The sequence below is a fragment of the Lagenorhynchus albirostris genome, chromosome 11, assembly GCF_949774975.1.
Source record: "Lagenorhynchus albirostris chromosome 11, mLagAlb1.1, whole genome shotgun sequence".
Lineage (NCBI taxonomy): Eukaryota > Metazoa > Chordata > Mammalia > Artiodactyla > Delphinidae > Lagenorhynchus > Lagenorhynchus albirostris.
In genome coordinates this window covers 7,273,857-7,295,327 of record NC_083105.1, presented here as the reverse complement: position 1 = coordinate 7,295,327, position 21,471 = coordinate 7,273,857, and the positions used below count along the sequence as shown (strand labels likewise).

At 52.8% G+C, this 21,471-nt stretch overlaps 2 protein-coding genes across 7 annotated transcripts; one reads left to right on the top strand and one right to left on the bottom strand.

The window, feature by feature from the left end:
• The first annotated feature begins 455 nt into the window (after positions 1–455).
• On the top strand, positions 456–21,032 carry PHETA2 (PH domain containing endocytic trafficking adaptor 2). 4 transcript variants are annotated; one of them, XM_060165009.1, is made up of 4 exons: positions 16,327–16,516; positions 17,304–17,761; positions 17,924–18,007; positions 18,814–21,032. In XM_060165009.1, exon 4 carries the CDS (start codon positions 18,819–18,821, stop codon positions 19,605–19,607), a length of 789 nt encoding a protein of 262 aa, XP_060020992.1. In that variant the 5' UTR covers positions 16,327–16,516; positions 17,304–17,761; positions 17,924–18,007; positions 18,814–18,818; the 3' UTR covers positions 19,608–21,032. The 4 variants fall into 4 exon arrangements, with proteins under 4 accessions (XP_060020995.1, XP_060020992.1, XP_060020993.1 ...); XM_060165012.1 differs by lacking the exons at positions 16,327–16,516; positions 17,304–17,761 and adding an exon at positions 456–469; XM_060165010.1 differs by lacking the exon at positions 17,304–17,761.
• NAGA (alpha-N-acetylgalactosaminidase) lies at positions 5,128–13,886 on the bottom strand. Of its 3 annotated transcripts, none has more exons than XM_060165197.1 (10): positions 13,761–13,886; positions 13,244–13,335; positions 12,298–12,433; positions 11,578–11,749; positions 10,555–10,732; positions 10,145–10,239; positions 9,225–9,386; positions 7,473–7,670; positions 6,218–6,361; positions 5,128–5,761 (listed from the first exon to the last, which is right to left on the bottom strand). In XM_060165197.1, the coding sequence occupies exons 2-10, from the start codon at positions 13,257–13,259 to the stop codon at positions 5,627–5,629; spliced, it is 1,236 nt and encodes a 411-aa protein (XP_060021180.1). In that variant the 5' UTR covers positions 13,260–13,335; positions 13,761–13,886; the 3' UTR covers positions 5,128–5,626. The 3 variants fall into 3 exon arrangements, with proteins under 3 accessions (XP_060021180.1, XP_060021183.1, XP_060021181.1); XM_060165200.1 differs by having other exon boundaries at positions 5,128–5,651; XM_060165198.1 differs by having other exon boundaries at positions 13,244–13,328; positions 13,761–13,811.
• Positions 21,033–21,471: the final 439 nt, after the last annotated feature.

The following is a 21,471-nucleotide window of genomic DNA, read 5'->3' as shown; positions in this document are numbered from 1 at the left end:
ACTCTCCCAGCCTTTTCCCACCCCGGCATCAGCCGGCTCACGACTCTGTACTCTGGATGGCGTGAAAGAGGAATGTGCCTCTTTGGCAATGTCCCACACAGCTGGGGAAGTCAGGTGCGCACTGGCATGCTTCACTTTCCCCTGTGGGAGAAATCAACGGCCAAGAACGTCTCACCCGGTACTGAGCTGTGCTGCCTCGAGGGAGGGGTGATGTGGGTAAAATCAAACTCTTCCTCTTTTCCTCTCCAATGTGTCCCAACCTCTATTTTCTTTCTCCAGTGGTGTGCTGGAACTTCTCCACTGGAAACCTGGACTTCCACAAAGGCTTGTTCATCTGTAGGTGATTGTCTAAGACATTGTTCTCCAGGGTCTCCCACACTGTGGCTGAGAGGGGCTGGAGCCGGTTCGCAGGCCACTGCAGGGTCTACAGCCAGGACCGAGGTCCGCATGCCTATTACCTGATGCACAGGTGGGTAAGACTTCTCCTGGTTCTCTTGGTACATGGTGCTGGATCCCACAGGTGCTACAAGGCACTTCTGTCTGTGGATGGATGCCAAATTGTTGTTGAGTGCAGGGATATGTGAGGGCTGTCTTATTCAGCCATGTTGCTGATGTCACCCCACTTGAAAAATTCTTACTCTTTACCCTGAATATCCAGCTGACAGATGATATTCTTCTCCCCTCTCTTGTTCACCCTTTCATGGATGGGAATGATCTGGGAAAGAGCGAGGATGGCTCTATTCCTGGAGCCATCTGATGGGGTAAAGACGGCAGAAAAGTTTGGATAACATTGAATGGGAGAAAGGGAATATTACAAGATTGTACTGCATTTTACCAGGAGTCTGGAAAAAGAAGGAAATAGAGCAAGAATCATTAATGGGAAGCTGACATCTGACTCTGATATGTCTGATACACACAATCACCAGTAGTGGTAGAGAAGATGTCCATTCCTAATGACACCCAATTCCATCCTTCTTCATTCCTTCTCTTGGGCATCCCAGAGCTGGAAGATGTGCACGTCTGGATGGGATTCCCCTTTTGTGTATACTGTTGCTTTCCTGAGGAATGCTGCTGTCTGTAATCCAGACTGAGCGTATTCTCCACGAGCTCATGTACTGTATTCTAGCTATGTTGGACTCTTATTGACCTGGACTTATTCACGGCCACCATCCCTAAAATGCTGGGCATCTTCTGGTTCACTCTCAGGGATGGAGATATATAGATATAGATATATAGTTTTTACTATATATATATACATATATACATATAGTAAAAAAAAACCAGTTTATCTTCTTAACCATTTTTAAGTGTACACTGCAGTACTGTTAACTATACTCACATTGTTGTGCAATGGATCTCTAGAACATTTTCATTTCGCAAAACTGCACTATACCCATTGAACTCCCACTTCCCCCTCCCCCAAACCCCTGCCAACTATCATCCCACTTTCTGTCTCTATAGACTACTTTAGGTGCCTCCTATAAATGGAGTCATACAGTATTTGTCTTTTTGTGACTGGCTTATTTCACTTAGCCTAATATCCTCATGTGTCAGTTCTTTACTTTTGTGGCTGAATAATATTCCATTGTATGGTTAACCACATTCTGTTTATTCATTCATCAGTTGGAGGACATTTAGGTTGTTTCCACTTTTTGACTGTGATGAACAACGCTGCGATCAACATCTGTATATAAGGTTTTGTGTAGACACGTTTTAACTTTTTTGGGGTACATACCTAGATGTGGAACGGCTGGGTCATGTGGTAACTCTGCTTAACCATTTGAGGAATTGCCAGACCATTTCCCACAGGAGCTGCTCCAGTTTTACATTCCTGCCAGCAGCATGAGTATATGAGTGTTCCAATTTCTCCACATCCTTGCTAACACTTATTATTATCTGACTCTTCTAGCCACCCTTTTGGGTGTGAAGTGGTATCTCAGTTGTTTTTATTTGCATTTCCCTAATGGTTAGTGATGTTGAGCATTGGCCATTTGCATATCTTCCTTGGAAAAATGTCTATTCAGATCCTTTGCCCAGTTTGAAGTTAGGTTGTCTTTTTACTGAGTTACGAGTTATTTGTGTATTTTAAATACAAGTCCCTTATCAGATACATGAGTTGCAGATATTTTCTCCCATTGTGAGGGCTGTCTTTTCACTCTTTTTAATATAGGCAAATCACAGCTATTAATTTCCCTCTGGTCACTACTTTGACTCCGTAAGTTTTGGTATGTTCTGTTTTAGTATTTTTGGTGTTGTGTACTTGTTTTCATTCATCTCAAAGTATATTCCCTTGTATGTGATGACTCACTTGTGTCTTGCTTTCAAAATTCTCCCTTTGTCTTCTGAGAGTTTGATTATGATGTGTCTAGGTATAGATCTCTTTGACTTTATCCTACTGGTAGTTTGTTGAGCTTTATTGATGTATAGATTAGTATTTGTCATCAAATATGCAAAGTTTTGAGCCATCATTTCTTCAAATATTCTTTCTGCCCTTTCTCGTCCCCTTATGTCTATGCTGCACGGTGTGTCATAGGTCTCTGAGCCTCTGTTAATTTTTCTTCATTTTCCTTTCTATTCCTTGGATAGGTTAATTTCAACAGACCTATCTTCAAATTTGCTGATTTTTTTCTCCTTGGTCATGTCTGCTGAGCCCCTCTAGTGAAATTTTTCTCTCAGTTATTGTACTTTTCAACTCTAGAATTTCTATTTGGTTCCTTTCTATAAGTTGTCTCTTTACTGATATTCTCTATCTGGTGAGACACCATTCTTACCTCCTCTAGTTTTTTTTTTTCTCCTCTAGTGCTTTAGACATGGTTTCCTTTAGCTCTTTGAACGTATTTTAAATAGCTGACTTAAAATCTGGTACTAGGGTAAGTTAAAAACTCTAAAAAGCTTTCTGTTCTTACCAAGATTCTACTGTCTTTCTTGACTGAACACTCTCTGGGTTACTGAAAGCCTTTGGTTAATTTCCAGAGTTTAAAGTCGATTCTGATTATATATGGCAGACTTTTCATTGGTCTTAGAGAGAGCGAACTTTCGGTGGTTCTTACGGGACCATTTTTGTTGACCCTTTGCTTGGACTTTCATTCAAATAAACTATGGAAAAATATTTTTGAGACAACTGGTGCGAGTCCCCACCAGTTGTTGTGGGGACATATGTGTGTCCCCACCATGTGGCCACATGGGTGAGGATTCCAGACTTTCACTGCTGTGGCCTGGGTTCAGTCCCTGGTCTGAGAACTGAGATCCCGCAAGCTGTAGGGTGCAGCCAAACAAACAAACAAAACAACAAACAAAACAGAAACAAACAAAAACCCAACACACCTGGCAAAAACTGAACACAGCCTGGTTATCAGATTAAAACTTTTATTTTGTTGGATAAGAAAATTGTATATTCAAGACCCTATTGCCTGTTAGAGCTACATAGTGGTGGTTAGAGTTTTCTTTGATTTGCTCTCAAATACTCCAGCTTACGTGCAAAAGTATGTGTGGGACGAGAGATATGAAATAATGGCACATGTTGATGGTTGTTGGATCTGGGTGATGGGTACATGGAAGTTCACTTACCATTTTAATGTTCAAAAATTTCTATAATAAAATTTTTTTTTAAAAAACAGAAGGGGTACCCTTGGGTCCAGACAAGGCTGCCTTGAACTGGGAAAAATTAATTTAGTCCCATACTGGCCTTGGGCGGAAGGGAGTAAAACAGTGTCCTGGAAGATAGAGTGTGCCTTAAGAGAATAAAGGCTAACGTGATAGAACCAGTCAGGTACCCTCAGGATAAAGTTATACAGCAAGTAAAGACATGTAACTATCTCTGTGTCTGGAAGGCAAAGGAACTGACTGGTCAAATCCATGCTGGTCCTTGGCCCCAACTCCCAAGTCTGGTGGTCTCCACCACATCCCATGGGGGTGGAAAAGATTTCTTTCCTGGGGCTAGTGAAAGAAGTGTTTCTGCCCAAAACCATTCTGCTTGGCTTGCCCAGCACTATGACCAAGACCCGAAGCTGGAGCTATGCATAGGGTGACAGACCTCAAAGGGCAGAGGCCTGGGATGAGGTAGGCTTCTGTCCTCCTAAGTGACCCACAGCCTCAAGACACCAACTGGGAAAAGGGAGCTTCCTCTGATGACCCCAGACTCAATAAGGGAAGCTCCAGAAATCTTAAATTACACTATAAAATGTATGTTTGTGAGTTCTTTATAACATACTCCAAATACAATGACCTTAAACCCTGAGGGAGGGAACATGGGAGATCCACCCAGAAGAGTTCCCACAGGGCAGGACCATGCAAAGCCTGAGGCACTGGGTGCTCCCACATTCAAAGCACAAGGAGAACGTACCTAGCCTGGTCTGCTGCCAGCTTTCCAGAGGGGAACAAGAGCCACTAGGGAAGACAGGTGCCCTGAGGCCTTAGCTAAAAAGAGGGCTTGGGAAACAGGAACCAAAGGCAGGCAGTCAAGAACCTGCCATTCTTTAATACCCTTTTCCCTACGAGGAGGGGCAGGATATATATTGTAAGACACAAAGAGCCCCTGGACCTTTCTTTGCACATAGCTGAGGGATCTGAAACTCCTCTGCAGCCAGGTTAGGAGAGGAGAAACTAAGGGAGGAGCTAGGGGCACTGGTGGGCAGAGGACAAGATACACAAGCCCTGTGGGAGAAAGGCAGAGTTGACTGCCCTCGGCTGCACCCAGCCCAGGAGCGTCAGTGAGTGAAGCCCTGTCAGGAACGGGGAGAGGAGCTGAAAGAGGCTGAAGACAGTAACGCAACGTTCCTTAGCAGGTCAAGGGCCTTTCACTGTGCAGCAGAGGGGCTGCTGAGTGCGGGTAGTGGCTGGCAGACCCTGTAACGTCTGAATGCGGTGGGGAAGAGGGCCTGGGACCATCACTAGTCCGCCTCACTGTGCCGTTACCACCACCATGATGCTAGGCACAGCAGGGATGACTGGGGCGGGAGGCAAGCCTGGCATGGCCAGAAGTACAGTCTGCAGGTCGCGGTGGAATGAGGAGCCAGAAGAGGCCATACATCTTCCATGCGAGGTGAAATCTGAAACCAGCACCTTGTGTAGTGCCACCCAGAGTCCCCACCTGATCAGCCCCTGGCCCCAGGTCCATATTACAACTACTTGACTAAAGAACAGCTTTATTGGTGACCCGAAGGAACCAAGGTCACTCCCAGGCAGTGTCAGCCTGTAAGGCCTTCTCCGGGCAGGAAAGTTGATCACATAATAATTCATGGGACTTCCCGACAAGAGGTCAGAGCTCCACTCCTAATTTTAAGAAAATTCCAAATCCTGATTTCAGAGTCAGTAAGAAGAAGGTCAGAGGCTAGAATCCTGACAAGTATCGGTGCCTCTGCCTATGGGGGCTGAGGAGGCTGGCCGAGTTGTTCAGCAACATCCATGGGGCTGAACAGATGAGGTAGAGGCCAGAGAGGCCACAGGAAGTCTCCCAAGACAAGTTTCCAAGAGACTTCACACTTGTGCAGGGCGTAGAACCCGGCCCTGAGATTGCACTTTGGGTCTGACGGGTAGAAGACGACCCCACCTACTGGCCCTCAGCACATGGAACCTCCGTGGTCTGGGCTCAGTGGTGCTGCCACAGCCTGTCACACGTCCCAGCTCCTCACTGGTGGGGCATCCCCAGCTTCCTGATAGGATACAGGTACCACATCACCACCCCGGAAGGGTTGATGATCAATGTGAAGTTGGTTTTATCGCAGAGGCCACTGATGATGTCACCCGTGTAGACGTTCTGGGCCTGCAGGGGGGAGGACAGCGCTATGCCACCCTAAGAATGGCTGCACAGGGACAAACCCCCCCCGCCCCCCACTCCAGGGGATGTAAGAGCCTGCACTTTGGCCTGTGTTGAGCCTCCAGTATGCCCTACAGAAGTGGGAGCCTGAGCCCCCATGACTTGCCCTCTGGCAAAGCCAACAGATGCCCAAGTACTGGCAGTGGTGAGGGCCCAGCCCACCAAGAACCTGAGACATGTGCCAGCAAGACTGCAGAGGGGAAACACGCGGCCTCGGGACTCATTTACACACGGTAGTTCGTTTGTGTAGCTTGAAAACACCAGTGCAGAGCACAGCACCAGCCAGAGGACCCAAGGCCCACGGCTTAGGGGACGGTGTGTGAGTGAAGGGGCCCCCGTGTGAGTAGGACCCAGCAACACCCTCAGGGAAACCCAAAGCGCTGCAGGTAGCAGGGCACTCACCTCATACACCTTGGAGCTGGTGAAGTTCAGCCGGGCGAGGGAGGTCCGGTAGGGATACGGCATATCTGTCCTGCGGCTGAAGAAGACTATAGCACTGGCCTCACTGGCCAGGGGCCGCATGTACACTTCAATGTGGGATTTCTCCTGGCGCAGAACATGGCTACTGGCTGGGGTCCCTGCTCAGCAGGCCCTGAAGCTCCCTTCCCAACCCGCCCTTGAGCTCTGGGTCTCGCCAGCCCACAGTTCCATGTCAGACAGAAGCTTGGAGGGGAAACCACAGCCCTCCAGCACGCAACTCGTCTTAACTCCACCTTCCGTCCTTCCTTCCCTGACTCAGCAGACGCTCCCCGATACTTACTCTGTGCCAGGCCCCACGCCAGGACACAGATAAATGCTGCATGAGGTCCCGCCTCAGAGAGCTTACAGGATAACGGGAGAGACAGACATGGACAGCCCCTGGCACTGGACTGGAGGGCACCGTCCAGTTAGAACGATGAGCTCTGCCCTGAGCAGCCAGGAGGGTGAAGCCACAGCCTCCAGAAGGCCCCTGGGCCTGGCTCCACCATCCACCCCTCTGGCAGGATTAGTTATCGCCTCTGGGCATCACCAGTTCAGCAGGTGCTTTCTATATTGGTGTAGATTTCCTTTTACTAGAGAGGCAAGGATCTGGGCAACGAGCACAAGCTTTGAGGTGACACTATCGGCATCTAGTCCGGTTGTACCACTTACCAATTGTGTGGCCTTGGTATAAAGTTACTGAGACTCTTCAAGTCTAAGTTTCCTCATTTGTAAAACAGGGAAGGAGCATCGACCTTCTGAGAAAATGTATCTAGAATGTCTAGCACACAGTAGGTGCTCAACAACTAGTCTACACTAGTACTAGTAGTAGTTGTACTCCACGGCTCAAACAACTCCTAAACTCTGAAGGCAAGCCCTATTTCTCTGCCAGCCATCATAGACTTGTGCAGAAGTTTTGTAGTTCCAAACCGAGGGGCCACACTGATCCTGTGTGCATGTCTGGTGATGTCTCCCTTCCCCAAATCCCACTAGCTGTCCTGCTCTGGCCCTGCTCTTACCCAGGCAAGTGAGGAACAGTCGAAGCAGCTCCCAGTAGAGACTTCGACTGAATGCAACTAGGAGGGATTGAGTGGATTTCAGAGGCCCAGTCCCGACCCCTGAACCTCTGGCCTGCAGACTTGTTTCCAGGGGAGCCCAGTCTCTCAGCCTCCCTTCCTTGCTCCCACACCCCCAGTACCTTGAGAATCCTGCGTCCTTGGATGCCTAAGGGATCCTGGTTGATTTTGATCATGAGTGGATTCTGCAGAATGTCCATGTTCTGGGCAGAGATGGTACGCAGGTCCGTGGACATGAAGAGGGGGGCCGCCAGCACCGTCCACAGGGCCATCTGGGCCCGGGCTTGCTCGAAGCTGAGGCCAAAGTTCCCAATGAGCAACTGGGAGCAGAAAAGAGGATTGCTAAGCTCTGCCCTCTTCAGGGCGGTGGGCGTGGGGACCAACCCTAAACTTGTAGCAAAAGAAGACAGAGATGGGGGAGGATGGCCAGGTGTGGGCCCTGGTTCTGCAAACACCATTCCCCAGCAGCGTGGCCTTAGGGTGGGTCAAGTCACTTTTCAGAGCCTCAGGTTTTTTCTTCCATCAAGAATATGGGGGTGATAATATGCTCTGACCATGTCACAGGTTGTTCAGAGGATCCAATGGATCCTGTTGCCAAAAGTGTTTATAAACTGGAATATGCAAGTCAAGAAATACAGCCAGGATGGTAGTAAACCAGACCCGGACAGAGTCTCTGCTCCTGCCACTAGCCACCCACCTGCCCTAACGACAGCTGACTACACGAACGGGCACTCCTGTCCTCAGCGCAACCAATACACCAACAGGACACAAACGATTACTGCTAACTCAACACTCTTGTGTACTTAGTGACACCAATTTAACTAAGCACTGTATATGTGCCAAACCATGCCAAACATTTAAAGGGTCATCCTTCTGGGGACTTCCCTGGTGGTCCAGCAGTTAGGACTCCTCGCTCCCACTGCAGGGGGAGTGGGTTTGATCCCTGGTCAGGGAACTAAGATCCTGCATGCCATGTGGCATGGCCAAAAAACAAAATAAAATAATTTTTAAAAAAGGACTTGGCTCTGGGCCTGGTGCCTAATAGGTGAACGAAGGTCAGCTCCCCTCCAGCCCCAGGGAGCTGAGTCCTGTTTGCAACATCAGCCATGTGCTGGCCTAAAAAAAAAATAAAACAACAAAAAAGGGTCATCCTTTTAACCCTCAAAACAACCCTATATATATAGCAGCTACTATTATTATTTCCATTTTCCAATTGACAAAGCTGAGTCACAGAAAAAATTAAGTCACGTGCCCAAGGTAAGTGGCAGAGCTGGAGCTGGAACTCTAAAGCAGGTCAATTGCTGTTTCTCCAGGCACCTCTCCATCTGGCCTAGTATTTGTAATTATTAAAATCATCACTGACGGTAAATACTCGTTGACTAAAGAGATAGCTATAAAACTGTAAGATAAATTGCAAAGAAATTTAAGTGATCAGGGCTATGAGTGAGGTAGGTATGAGAGGCCAGTTCTGCCTGTGGAGGGTAACAATACAGAGCATTGAGAGAGGGGTCAGAGGCAGACCTGGCAAAGAGTCTAGGGAAGGGTGGCAAGAGAGTGTGGACTATCTGTGATCTTCACCCTATGGAGGAATAAGGTCTCACACAAGAGTCACTACAGATCAAGTTCTCAAGTTTCAAGACACATCAGAACCGCCTGGGAAGACTTAACAATGGGCATTCCCAGGCCCTCTCTGAACATTCTGATCCGAGAGGTGGGGTGGGGCCCTGGGAACAGAACTGTAAGCCCCCAAGGCAAGTCCAGCACGGCTGGTTCAAGGACACGTTTCTGATATGCTGGTCTAGAACCTGGCAATCAGCGTCCAGGAAGACAGCATAGGGCAGTGGGCCTTGGGCCATCCCCCTCCATGCTGGTACCATGTCTGGGTCGTTCCAGTGCCCAGGGCCTGCCACCGGCTGCAGAATGTCCTGGTGGGTCACAAACCAGTCCAGGATGGAGAGCACGCTGCTCCAGGAGTCCTGGATGTCGTCATAGTTGCGCCAGAGGTTGCAGATGTCCGCCAGCAGAGTGTAGTTCACCTGGATTTGGGGGGAAGGCAGAGTCCAACACCAGAGTCACACTCTGCTGCCTAGAGCCCTGCACAGGGGCTGGGGAGCCTCAGCAGGAGACATAGAACGTAGGGAAGGGGGAAGAGAACAGACCTTGAGCGTGTTCAGGATGAGGAAGGCCTCAGAGGGAGTGGCCCTGCTCTGGGGCTGCCCGGCCTCTCCTCCATGCGCGCTAGTGCCAGGAGCCGACCCCTCCCTCTCACGCCAGCTGGGGCCAAGCCCAGGGTATGGACCCAGGCTGGCATACCATAACCTTCCCTACCACACACCCACCCCCGTGTTCTCTCAGTGAGTCCCACCCTCTGCCAGGGTTCTCCCTCGGGTCTGCAAGTCTGATTCCACCCTTTCTAGCACCCTACATGCTGAAGGGTCCCTGGTGAGATGCCCACAAGGCCTTTCAGAGGCCAGGCCCCACCTGCCTGGCCTCACCAGCCTTCTGGATCTCCTAGCCCACTCGGCAAAACCCAGGATTCTGACTGCTTGTTGGGTGCTGTGTCAGCACGTAACATATGGTTCCCATGCCTTGGATACCCATCCCTTCAGCCCACCTGACAAGTGTCTCCTCTAAGACCCTGGGCTAGCTCAGGCCCCCTCAGGTACTTATGACCCTTTCCTAGACCTACAAATCAGCATGTGAGCAACTATGATGAGAGGAGCCCTGACTGCATAGAAGGCAAGGAGGCCTGGGTATGAGGAGCACTGCCAGGTGGGTTCACAGAATGGCTTACCTTTGGGGGGAGGCCCCCTTCGTAGGCTGGCCAACTGCAGGAGAAGGCGATGGGGCGGCCTGTGGCGTTCAGGGCAGCAGCCATCTTGGGGTACCCTGGAGAAGTCCAACTCTCACATTTTAGGATGAAGAGACACAAGATGAAATCTGGGGCCTCAGCCCAAACCTCCCACCAAATGGGAGGAAACTACGGTTCAAGGAGGTGCTTCCACTGTACCCAGAGCTGCAAACACTTCCCAGGTAGTGCCCATCTTTAGGGAGCCTGGGAGCCAAGATCCCCCTAGGCCCTGGGTGAGGGGAATTGGGAAATGCTACCCCCTAGGGGCCATACAGACAGATGGGCACTGTGGGGCCTTCCATGGCCACCCCTCCCTGTCTACCTAATGGCCCCCAGCCAGCTGTGGGACCCACCCTCGGCCCGTTCCTCGGGGGTTGAGAAGCAGCCATCCAGCTTCAGCATGTCCACCTTCCACTTCGCGAAGGTTTGAGCATCCTGGACCACCTTGTCTAGCGTGGTGCCTGGGTAACCCATGCAGGTGAAGTTGCCCATGTCTGCGTAGATGCCCAGTTTCAGGCCCAGGGAATGAGCCTGTGGGGGGTTGACAACACACTGGGCTCAGGCAGGACCTCAAGGAGCCACCTCCCAGGCACATCTGACCAGGCCCCATTAAAACCTTCAATGATGGGACTTCCCTGGTGACGCAATGGTTGAGAATCTGCCTGCCAATGCAGGGGACACAGGTTCGAGCCCTGGTCCGGGAAGATCCCACATGCCACGGAGCAACTAAGCCCATGCGCCACAACTACTGAGCCCGCATGCCACAACTACTGAAGCTCATGAGCCTAGAGCCCGTGCTCTGCAACAAGAGAAGCCACCACAATGAGAAGCCTGCGCACCCAACAAAGAGTAGCCCCCGCTCACTACAACTAGAGAAAGCCTGCGCACAGCAACGAAGACCCAACGCAGCCAAAAATAAATTAATTAATTTTAAAGATATAATAAATAAATAAATAAATAAATAAATAAAAACCTTCAATGACTTCCTAAAGCCCAAAGGAAAGGGTCTCAGTTTGCTGGCCTGGCCTCTGCCAACCATGATACTTCCCCTCCCTCCAACACATACACCTTGCATGGGCTGTTTCTGGCCTCTAGGCATTTGCTTCTGCCATTCCCTCTGCCTTGAATGCCATCTCTCCAGTATCAGCTCAAGAATTGCTTCCTCCGGAGAACCTTCCTGAAATCCCAGGCTGAGTAAGATGTCCTTCCTTGCTCTCACCCACTACAGTGGGTCAAAACTACCTGTCCATGTATCTATTTCCTCCACCAGACTGTGAGTTCTCAAGCAGGGATTACAGAAATGAGCCCTAAGTAGGATGGGGTGGAAAGAGCGGTCTGGCCCACAGGCCAAGTGGCAGGGCTGGGGTGGGGCTCACGTAGTCAGCCAGGAAGGCCATGCCGTTGGGGAAGCGCTTGGGATCAGGCACCAGGTTGCCTTTGGCATCACGTCCACCAATCCAGCAGTCATCGATGTTAAGGTATTCGTAGCCCAGGTCCCGCCATCCATCCTGTGCCAGCCGGTCAGCCATCTCCATGAAGAGCCGCTCACTGGCGAGGGGTAGGGGACAGGGCTGCTCAGTGGCCCAGCACTGGCCTAACCTTAACCCCACCCCCTGTTCCTCAGAGCTTTTCAAACTTCTTAGATGCTCTGAGTGTGAATCCAGCCTACAAATACCATGGCCTTGCTGTCAGCCGAGGACTAAGCCAGGTAACAAGTGTGAGGGGTACCAAGGATTATGTCATGAGCCATGAGCAGGGTGGAGCAAGAGGAGTGACGGGGCCCCCAAGCCAAGAAGCAGAACCGGGCCAATGGGAAGCACGCGGGGTCCGGCCTGGCCCTTAACTGTTACCTTCTTTCCATTATCTCAGCGGCTGCGTCCACCACAGGGTCCCTGCCCCACAGGCCTGAGGTCACCACAGAGGCCCCAAGCTGGTCATGAAGCTGAGTGTCAGAGGTCTCAAAAGTCACCTCTGGTTGCTTTCTCTCTGGGATGGGGGGCTCTAACCCTGCCCTCTTTCCTAGCTGACCCCCACTCGCTGCTCCCACTCTGTGAGGGCCCTAGGCAAGCCTGTTGGGTGGTGCCGACCTTACTCACCTGATGCAGTTCTTTGGGTCCTCGTTACAGTCAGTGTTGCAGCGGAAGCGTTCCCAGGCCAGCCAGCCCATGGGTGGCTTCCGCAGGAGCCCGTTCTCCAGAACCAGCACCTGGGCCACCAAGGCCAGCAAGAGCACTGCAGGGGGTTGGAAGGATAACTGTGAGTGGCTCCTATAGCTCCAGCCCTCACCCCACCCCACCCACGTGCTGCCCAGCCCTGCAGAGGCTGCTGGCCTGCACATTAGGGGAACTAGACTCTCACGCTTAAGGTGGAATGGGCTCTTCCTGCAACTCCTGGCTCCAGGAGTGCTGTGAGTGGGTGGACGGTGCCTGGGGTGGGGCAACGTGTTTGAGGCCCGGATTCCCACTTTGCTGTTACCACAGCAGTGCTGGAATTATCAAAAAGTAACACCCTGAGGTCATATCCCTTCTACACCCTGACCAGCTCCCCCCACTCCATTCACACAGAACTTGACAGTACAGGGTAGCCAGACTCCAGGTCTCCTGAGTCCCATCCAGGGCTCTTTGTTCTCCACAGACACCCAAGAGGCTTCAGAAGGGCTTAAGAGGCCAGCCGGTTGGACCTGCACCCAGCCAGCTCACTTTCCCTCTAGGGCCTCAGTTTCTTTATCTGCAAGATGGAATCACTGTACTGACTTTACAGGGCTGTTCTTATTACATGTTGATGTTAATAAGATAGGGCCTCTGTGCTTTGGGGTAGAGGCGGTGAGCAAGGAAGAGGCCTCTTTGGAGGGGAACTGATTCCTAGGTGGGGAGCACCTCCTCCTTTCCTGGCCCACTTCCAAGAATGAGAGGAACATGTCTCCCCACATACCCACATCAGGGAAGGAGGCCCAGACGCCACAGGACTGGAACTTCCTCCAGGTAGCTCCCACCCCCAACTGGTCACCTACCCTCCCAAAGCCACCCCCATCCGTGTAGGTACCTGTCTTCAGCAACATCGCTCTGGACTCAGCGTCTCGGGACCTGACCAGACCTGCTCTGCTTTTACCAGCTCTATATGTTGGGCTCTGGAAGCTAAGAAACGTTAGAAAAGCACTGGCGTCACTACTGCCTGGCTAGCCCTGCCGCCCTTAACCTTGGGTGTGGATCCCCCACTGGGTCCCCAAGCCCTCTCACCGCTCCCCCCCCTCTACCCCAGCCATCACTTCCCCGAGCCTGGGTTCTTCCTGAGGAAATAGTAAACAAGGTATCTTGGACGTTAGACCGCACCCCTTCTGCACTGCTGGGAACCCCGAGCGCCCAAGGGCGGCCCTCTGCCAGACTGGGGTCAAAGAGGCAGCGACAGGCTCAAGGATGGCCAGGAAGAACGGAAGCGGCGGGCCGGGACCAGGCTCCGTATTCTCTCCAGGTCTGGGTTGCCGCCCCCCGTCCCCAAAGACCGCAGGCCCAGCGGCCCACCACGGGGACCCCAACCAGAGTCGTCCACATTTGACACTCACCCCTTCCAAGCCGCCTGCTTCGGTCTCCGGAACCAGCCACCACCGCAGTCACCTGATTCGCTTCCGGCGTTCCACAGGGGCGGGGCCTCACTGCGCCTAACCTTCCCCGGAGGAACCTAACAGAATCCCCCTAGCAAACGTCCTGCCCCGCCCTCTACCGGCCCAGTAAGCCCTCGGAACCTCCCCAAGCCCCACCTCCTTCGATCTCCGGCTCTGCGCGCCCCCGAGGCAGGCACGAGCCAACTGCGGCTTCACGTGAAGCTAGTCCTTTCACCTCTGCTGGGTTCCCTGAAGGCGAGGATAGTGCATAGATGATGCTCAATAAAGAGCTGTGGCGTGAATACCTGCTGGGGGCTTTTTTAAAGAAAAATGGGAGAATGCCCTGAAGCAGGGCCCGTAGTAAGCCGCTCAAAAACAGTAGTGGCAGATGAATAGGCACCACGAGGAGGATGGGTGGGAGAAAGCAAACCAGGTGGAGGTTTCAAAGCCAGGAGACTCTCCTTCCTTACCTGACACTTGGACCACCCATTATTCTTATCCAGGCACTTTGCATATTCCTTCCTCTTTCATTCATCAAATACTTATTGAGCAACCGCTAGGTACCAAGCACTTTATTCTTGGTACCTTCACTTGGTTCATCACTGGGCATCTCAAACATAACTGGCCCCAGACACCTGCCACTTCCATGTTTCAGGTAATGGCAACTCTCCTTCCAGGTGCTCAGGCCAAAACGCTGGAGTCCTCCTTGCCTCCTCTTTCCCTCACTCCCTACATCCAACCTCTCTGCAAACCTTGCACTCTCTACCTTCAAAACCCATCCTGAATCTGGCCACCTCTCTCTACTCTCCCAGCCCCCATCACATCTTGCCTGTATTACTCCAGCAGCCTCCTCACCGGTCTGCTTCCACCCACATTTATTCTCTCCTTAGCAGCCAGAGAAATCCTTTAAAACAGGGGTCCTCAACCCTCGGGCCGCGGACCAGTATCGGTCTACGGGCTGTTAGGAACCAGGACGCACAGCAGGAGGTGAGCGGCGGTCAAGCATGAGGCTTCATCTGCCGCTCCCCGCTCCCCGTCGCTCGCATCACCGCCTGACCAGCCCCCCCACCGCCCCCGCTCCCCACTTCCGTGGATAAATTGTCTTCCACGAAACTGGTCCCTGGTGACAAAAAGGTTGGGGACCGCTGCTTTAAAACATAACTCAAGACCGTGTTCATTTCAGCCTGGAGTAACAGCCCTCATAGGTTTACAGAGCCCCAGGCCACACATTCTGACCCCACCTCCTGCTGCTCCTCCCTGCCCCCCTCCCCCCCCCACCCTTGCAGTTCCTCAAACACAACAGGCCTCTGGGCCGTTGCACTAGCTGTTCCATCTGCCTGGAATACTCTTCCTCCAGATTTTCGCACGACTGGCTCCCTCATTTCCTTCAAGTATTTCCCAAATGTCACCTTCTCAGTGAGCCCTACCTTGACCATTCTTTTGAAAATTGCAACCGCCCTACTGCCCCAACTCCCAGTCTCCTTCCCCCTGCTCTATATTTTCCACAAAATTTATTGCCTTCTAACACATTTATTATGGGTGCTATTACTTTTTAAAAATTTATTTATTTTATTTTTCGGCTGCCTTGGGTCTTCCTTGCTGTGGGCAGGCTTTCTCTAGTTGTGTCGAGCGGGGGCTACTCTTCATTGTGGTGCACGGGCTTCTCATTTCGGTGGCTTCTCTTGCTGCAGAGCATGGGCTCTAGGCACGCAGGCTTCAATAGTTGTGGCTCGCGGGCTCAGTAGTTGTGGCACACTGGCTTAGTTGCTCTGAGGCATGTGGGATCTTCCCCGACCAGGGCTCAAACCCATGTCTCCTGCATTGGCAGGTGGATTCTTAACCACTGCGCCACCAGGGAAGCCCATGGTTTCTATTATTAACTGAATAAAAGTTAATGGGGGAGACATAATAAACAGGAAATAAAAGCCTGAGCGTGGGGAAGCTTTTCTTATAAGTGGTTAGTGCTATAATGAAAATACAACCCAGGGATGTGACAGAGACCTGCAGGTAGGCTACTTTCTCAAGGTCAGGGAGGGGACATTTGAGCTGAGACCTAAATGATGTGAAGGAGCCCTGAGAAGTTAGAGCCAAGGGGCAGGCTTGAGAAGGAAGCGCATTCTAGGCTGCAGGAACTGCAAGGGCAGAACTCTGACGTGGGGACCAGCAAATTCATGGGCAGGTGTTCTGAGCTCACCGGCTTCCAGGGCTGCTGGGAAACCCTAGCCTCCTGCGTTTGGTTGTGCACTCCTGCAACCTTCACTGCAGGCCTAGCTGTCGACTGACTCCAGGCAGAGTCTGGGCGCTGAAGTTGCGTTTCAGGCCGGCGGGAGTGGCGGAAGCAGAAATGGATAATCCCCAGAAGCAGAGGTCCGGGCGACGCCAGGTGCCGGGTTGGGTGGCTGGGAAGCTGGGCCGGGCCTCGCGGGCTGGATAGGAGCCCGCCCAGAGGAGGCGTCTGGGCCGAGGCCGTCCCAGGCTTGGCTCTGCGGGAGAAGTGGGCCGGGCGGGGAGAGGGGGACTAGAGGGGGAAAGGGAAGGTCTCCGAGTTCTCTGGGAGGTGGACCGGGTCCAAGGCCCCCGGACGGCCTGAGGTGGGACTCTGCGTTCGAGGCTTCCCGCCACTGACCAGCACTGTGGCTCAGGCGGGTCACGGCCTGTCGGGCCTCAGTTTCCCTCGGGCATGAATCGCGGGACGGCTTCGCGGATCGCGAGGCCTAGTGAGTCGTGGGCGGGGAGGGGCGGGGGCGGTAACTCGAGCCGCCCAAGCGGGGTCTTTCGGCTCCCGTGGCCAAGTTAGCGGCCCGGGCGGAGGCGTGGGGTCCCGAGCCGGAATCGCCCCTGGCCGCGGCCGCAACCCACCCCACGGGTCGTCCTCCTGGGCTTCGGGGGCGCGGAGGTGAGAGCGGGCCCGGCGGGCTCGGGAAGCGGCGGCCTCCGGGAGGGCGTGGCCCGCGGGGACGTGGCGGGACAGCTCCGTGCGCGATAGGGAAACCGAGGCGGCCGCCGCACCCGGAGTCTGCGGTGCTCGCCGGGGAGTTCCCGGTGAGGCGACCCTGTTTCAGGGCGACAGCGGGTTAGGGGCTCCCAGCGGTGGCCACCGGCCAGGGAGTCCCACGCCCCAGCCCGCCGCTCCTCTAACAAAAGAATTCAGAAAAACGCGGTGCACCGGCTTCCCGCCGGGGTTGAAGTCCGGGCCTCGCATCCCTGGAGTGGGGAGGTGGGTGGAAGACGCCTGTCCCCGTGAGGGGGTGCGGAGACAGTTCGGTGGGCTCCGGATCCCCTCTCCGCGCCCCGGAGCTGAGGCCACTCCTCGAGGAAACATCTGTGTTCTCCCCCCACCCCACCCCCGCTTCTCCTCGACCACCATCGGAGAATGGCCCTTCCCCATCTCAGGACCCTGCTTGCTTCTCTCCATAGCCCTTTGTCAAGACCGGTCCTTACGTTATTTATTATTTAATTAATTTAAAAATTCACTAATTATTTATTTTTGTCTTTTTTTTACAGCGTGTCTCCCCCGCTGAAATGTAGGCTCCAGGAGGGAGGGACTTTGTTTTGTCCACTGTTGTAGTCACAGTTATTTTAACAAATAGTTTCAGAGGGCCTTCCCAAGCCCTGCAAAGGGGCTGGATATTGGGGGTTACACTGGGAGACATTCTGGGGCTGGGGACAGCGGTGTAAACACAAGGGAAATCATTGCGGGATGAAAACAGAAGTGAGGGGGTTGCTGGTTGGGTCACCTTAGATCAGAGCACCTTCGTGATCAGTACCACCTTAGACATAGTGATCAGGACAGGCCTCTCAGATTAGCTTACTTGAAGACCACAAATAAACTGTGACAAGTGCTAGAAGGGAAAAGCAAGAAGCCATGAGGGCATTTAACTCTGACCTAGCATTAGAGGGCAGGGCAGTGAGGTCTGAACAGTGATGGTCAGGACAATGGGACTCAGCTCCTTAAATTGCCCGTAAGTTCAGGGCCTGGGTGGTCCCGTGGTGGTTGGGGGGGTGATTATCAGGGTTCAGGGAAGGCTTCCTGGAGGAGGTGGTGGTTTCATTTGGCCCCAAAGCCTGAGTAGGAGTTTTCATCCTTTAGGATGGGTTGACTGGCTTTGAGAATTCTTTTGCAGGTGTCCCAGAAACCACGTGGTCAAAGGGCTGAGCCGTGTGGCCAGACAAGAGAGGCCCCTGCCTTTGCCCAGTGAGCTCTGCTGGTAAGTGGGTCATTGCCAAGACTTGCTCCCAAAGGGTGGGAGTGAATCAGGAGACCAAGCTCCGCTTCTCACTGGCCGTGTGACCATGGGCAGTTCACCTTCACTGTCCTGACCTCAGTTTTCTGAGTCAGGAGGACAGTTGGATGAGATGCCACTTGTGACCTGTGGGGCACCAACGTTCAGTGGTTGAGGTTGATCCTACTCAGCCGTGCCCTGTGTTTGTACTTCGCTCTTATTTACTGAGCTGGTCCCTGTCTGAATCCACAATGATGGAGGAATGAGGGAGGCCTGCCCCACCCCAGCCCTATCTGGCCCCGAAGGCTAATAAAGGACAGCTGTGCCATTAACAAATGAGAGGCCAGCAGGGGTCCACAGGGCTCACAGAAACCCTGGATGTTTGGCTTCAGGGTTGGAGCTAAGGGGCCCTCAGATTAGGGGATGGTTTAAGCACAATGGTTTTTATGAGTTTGGGGTCCATTTCAGCTCAGCTGATGCCTTTTCCTTTGGGTTTTAAACAGCTCTGTCAAAGCCCTGCCATACCTCCTGGTCTGATACAATCACATTATCCTTTTCTCTGAGTCCTCTGATGTCCAGTTTTTTGCATGATCCTCACAATAGCCCTTTGAGAGAAAAGGCAGGGGAGACTAGCCCATTTCACAGATGAAACACTGAGAGCCTCAGGGCACAGCAAGTGAGAAGAGCCCACAGGCCTGGGGCCCAGGTCTCTCCAGAGCCAGTGCTCTTTTTCCCACAGGGACACAAGGGCTGCCTCCCTCTGATCTGTGTCTACCTCTCTCACCTCACAGTTCTTATGCGAGCCATGAAGCTGAACGAGAGGAGTGTGGCCCACTACGCCCTGAGCGACTCCCCAGCAGACCACGCAGGCTTCCTGCGCACTTGGGGGGGCGCAGGGACTCCACCCACCCCCAGTGGCACTGGCCGAAGGTGCTGGTTTGTCCTTAAAGGCAACCTGCTGTTCTCCTTTGAGAGTCGAGAGGGCCGGGCCCCAATGAGCCTAGTGGTGCTGGAGGGCTGCACAGTGGAGTTGGCTGAGGCTCCCGTGCCTGAAGAGTTTGCCTTTGCCATCCGCTTCGACGCCCCTGGAGTGCGCCCACACCTGCTCGCGGCAGATGGGCCAGCTGCCCAGGAGGCCTGGGTGAAGGCACTGTCCAGGGCAAGCTTTGGCTACATGCGCCTGGTGGTGCGTGAGCTGGAGAGCCAGTTGCGTGATGCCCGCCACAGCCTGGACCTGCATCGCCACTCATCCTGGAAGGCCATTCCCAGCCGCTGTAAGCCCCAAGCTTCTGACTACTGGTCTCCTGGCCTGGAGAATGGTTACTCCCTCTCCAGAGATTGCAGCCCTATGGCCTTGGTGGAAGAAGGGGGCAGCAGGCCAGCAGGGCGGGGCTTGGCCGAGTGGGAGTTGCAGGGCCCTGCCAGCCTCCTCCTAGGCAGGGGGCAGAGCCCCGTGTCCCCTGAGACTTCCTGCTTCTCTACTCTACATGACTGGTATGGCCAGGAGATCATGGAGCTGAGGCGGGTGTGGCTGCAGAGTGCCCAGGGGAGCCATCCAGAATGTGAGGAACGGGATAGGCCCTGAGCCTGGGCCCTTCGGGTTCAGCCCTTGTCCTGCTGGTCAGGACACCAGGGCCAGTGCTTTTTCAAGAGTTTAATGTTTACTGGTTTCTGAAGTTGCTGTTGGATGTGAGTTCTCCCCTTCCTATTTTTAGGCTTGCTCCAGGTTCCAAATCCACCCTCACGCCTAGAGGGGACTGAGCAATCATTAACTTTCAACCCCTTTATTTCCTGAGGGCCAGAGAGGAGAGGTGGCTTGCTCAGCAGCCACAGACCTAGGTCTCGTGACTGCCCCTCTCTTAGCGGATATTAATGAAATGGAGGAAGTGGGGAATATTACATGACCACAGGCCGCTCTGCCTTTCACCTACACACGATTCTACAGACACAATTTCCAACATGGGGAATCTTGTATAAATACCAGAAGTTGGCTGCAGTGTTGGCTTGAGGGACTGATATTGTCAGAAAAAGTGGATTTACTGTGTTATGGGGCTTTCTGGAGCCCGGCTCATCCTGAGTGATGAGAAGATTGGGCATGGGACCCCCACGCTGCAATTTGGACAGGACTCTTTGGAGGGAGAGGGCACTTGGCCAGTCAAGAGGGATTTATCCTGCTCCGAAAGCGTTAGGACCCCATCTTCTTTCCCTGGCTGCCCTGTCAACAGATGGTGCTTGGTCATTGCCCCAGGAGGGCCAGTAGCTTTTATATGTCAGCAGAAATCCGTCCTGTACTGTGTCCTCAGCTGCCAAGTGGGAAGCTGAAGTGGGGAGGCAGTGAGGATCCCTGGGAAAGCCAGTTTCTTACTTTGGTGTTCAGTCCTGGGCCTCTAGGAGCTTGGGCACAGGCTTCCTGGCATGCTGTGATAAACTCTTCTCTCTTGGCTGGACCCCCAGAGAGATGCTCCTCATCCTGAAACCCCCTAGGAACTCGTGCATAGTCTTGCTTGGCACCCAGTGTGTGCCTGCCAAGATCCTCTTGTTCCTACTCTCACCAGCATGGTGCCAAGCATTTGCTTTATCGATTGTTCTGAGAGGAAAAGTGGCTGGTTGGACAGAGCCAGAGGCCAGATCAGCCTGATAGCCTAGGGGTGTGGTGGCAGTGGCTGGATGGAAGATGCAGAGCCTGGTCCAGTCATCCCTCTCCTCCGATATACACAATCTCCCCCTTCTTAGCCTCTCTCCCTTATTGGGGCCTTGGGCAGCCTTAGCTAGAGGCTTCGGCTCAGAGCCTCTTAAGTCCAGGAGGCTGACATGCCGTCCAGGGTCCTGGACCAGTTCCTAGGAAGCCAGGCCTGTTTCCCAAGAATAGGGGCCACCTCCCCAGCCCTGTATGGGAGCCCCACAGCCCCGATGCGTCTTGTTTTATACACAGACACTACGGGCTTTTTGTTATCTTGCTTATTGTTACAGTGCTTTTTATACGATTAAAACATTATGATTTTTTTATTACTTATTTTGGCTCAAGTTTACTTTAGCAATCACCTAGACAGTTTGTGTGAAAGCCCCCATTTTTCCCCTTTTCAGATATATTTTCCATTTAGCTATACATAACATATACCCTGGCATGAAATAAAATTCCAAAATCATTCAAGTAGCACAAGTAACAAATTTGTATTTTTACATTGTTTTAAAAAATACAATAGTTTGAAGTTCAATTAAAGTGGTTTCTCATTTCAACAACCCCCTGCTCTGCCACGCCCTGGCGGTCCTGGGTGCGGCAACAATGACAGAAATCTGAAGGCTTCACAAGGACAACTCCAGTCAGGTGGCCCCGCCCACCAGGCCCGGAATGAGGGCTGTACCGGGCCCTTGGCGTCATCCTCCTGACGTCACCATGTGGGGCCGCTACAGGAACTAGGCGCATTGCGCAAGTCTGTGAGCTGCACCTC

Excerpts from the sequence above, each read along its gene's own strand:
- NAGA (XM_060165197.1), bottom strand. Across the intron at positions 10,240-10,554 it reads CCCCGAGGAACGGGCCGAGG|GGTACCCCAAGATGGCTGCT; the intron begins GTGGGTCCCACA and ends GGACTTCTCCAG. Across the intron at positions 5,762-6,217 it reads CCAGCTCCAAGGTGTATGAG|GCCCAGAACGTCTACACGGG; the intron begins GTGAGTGCCCTG and ends TCCCCCCTGCAG.
- PHETA2 (XM_060165012.1), top strand. The coding sequence starts at position 18,819 with ATGCGAGCCATGAAGCTGAACGAGAGGAGTGTGGCCCACTACGCCCTG.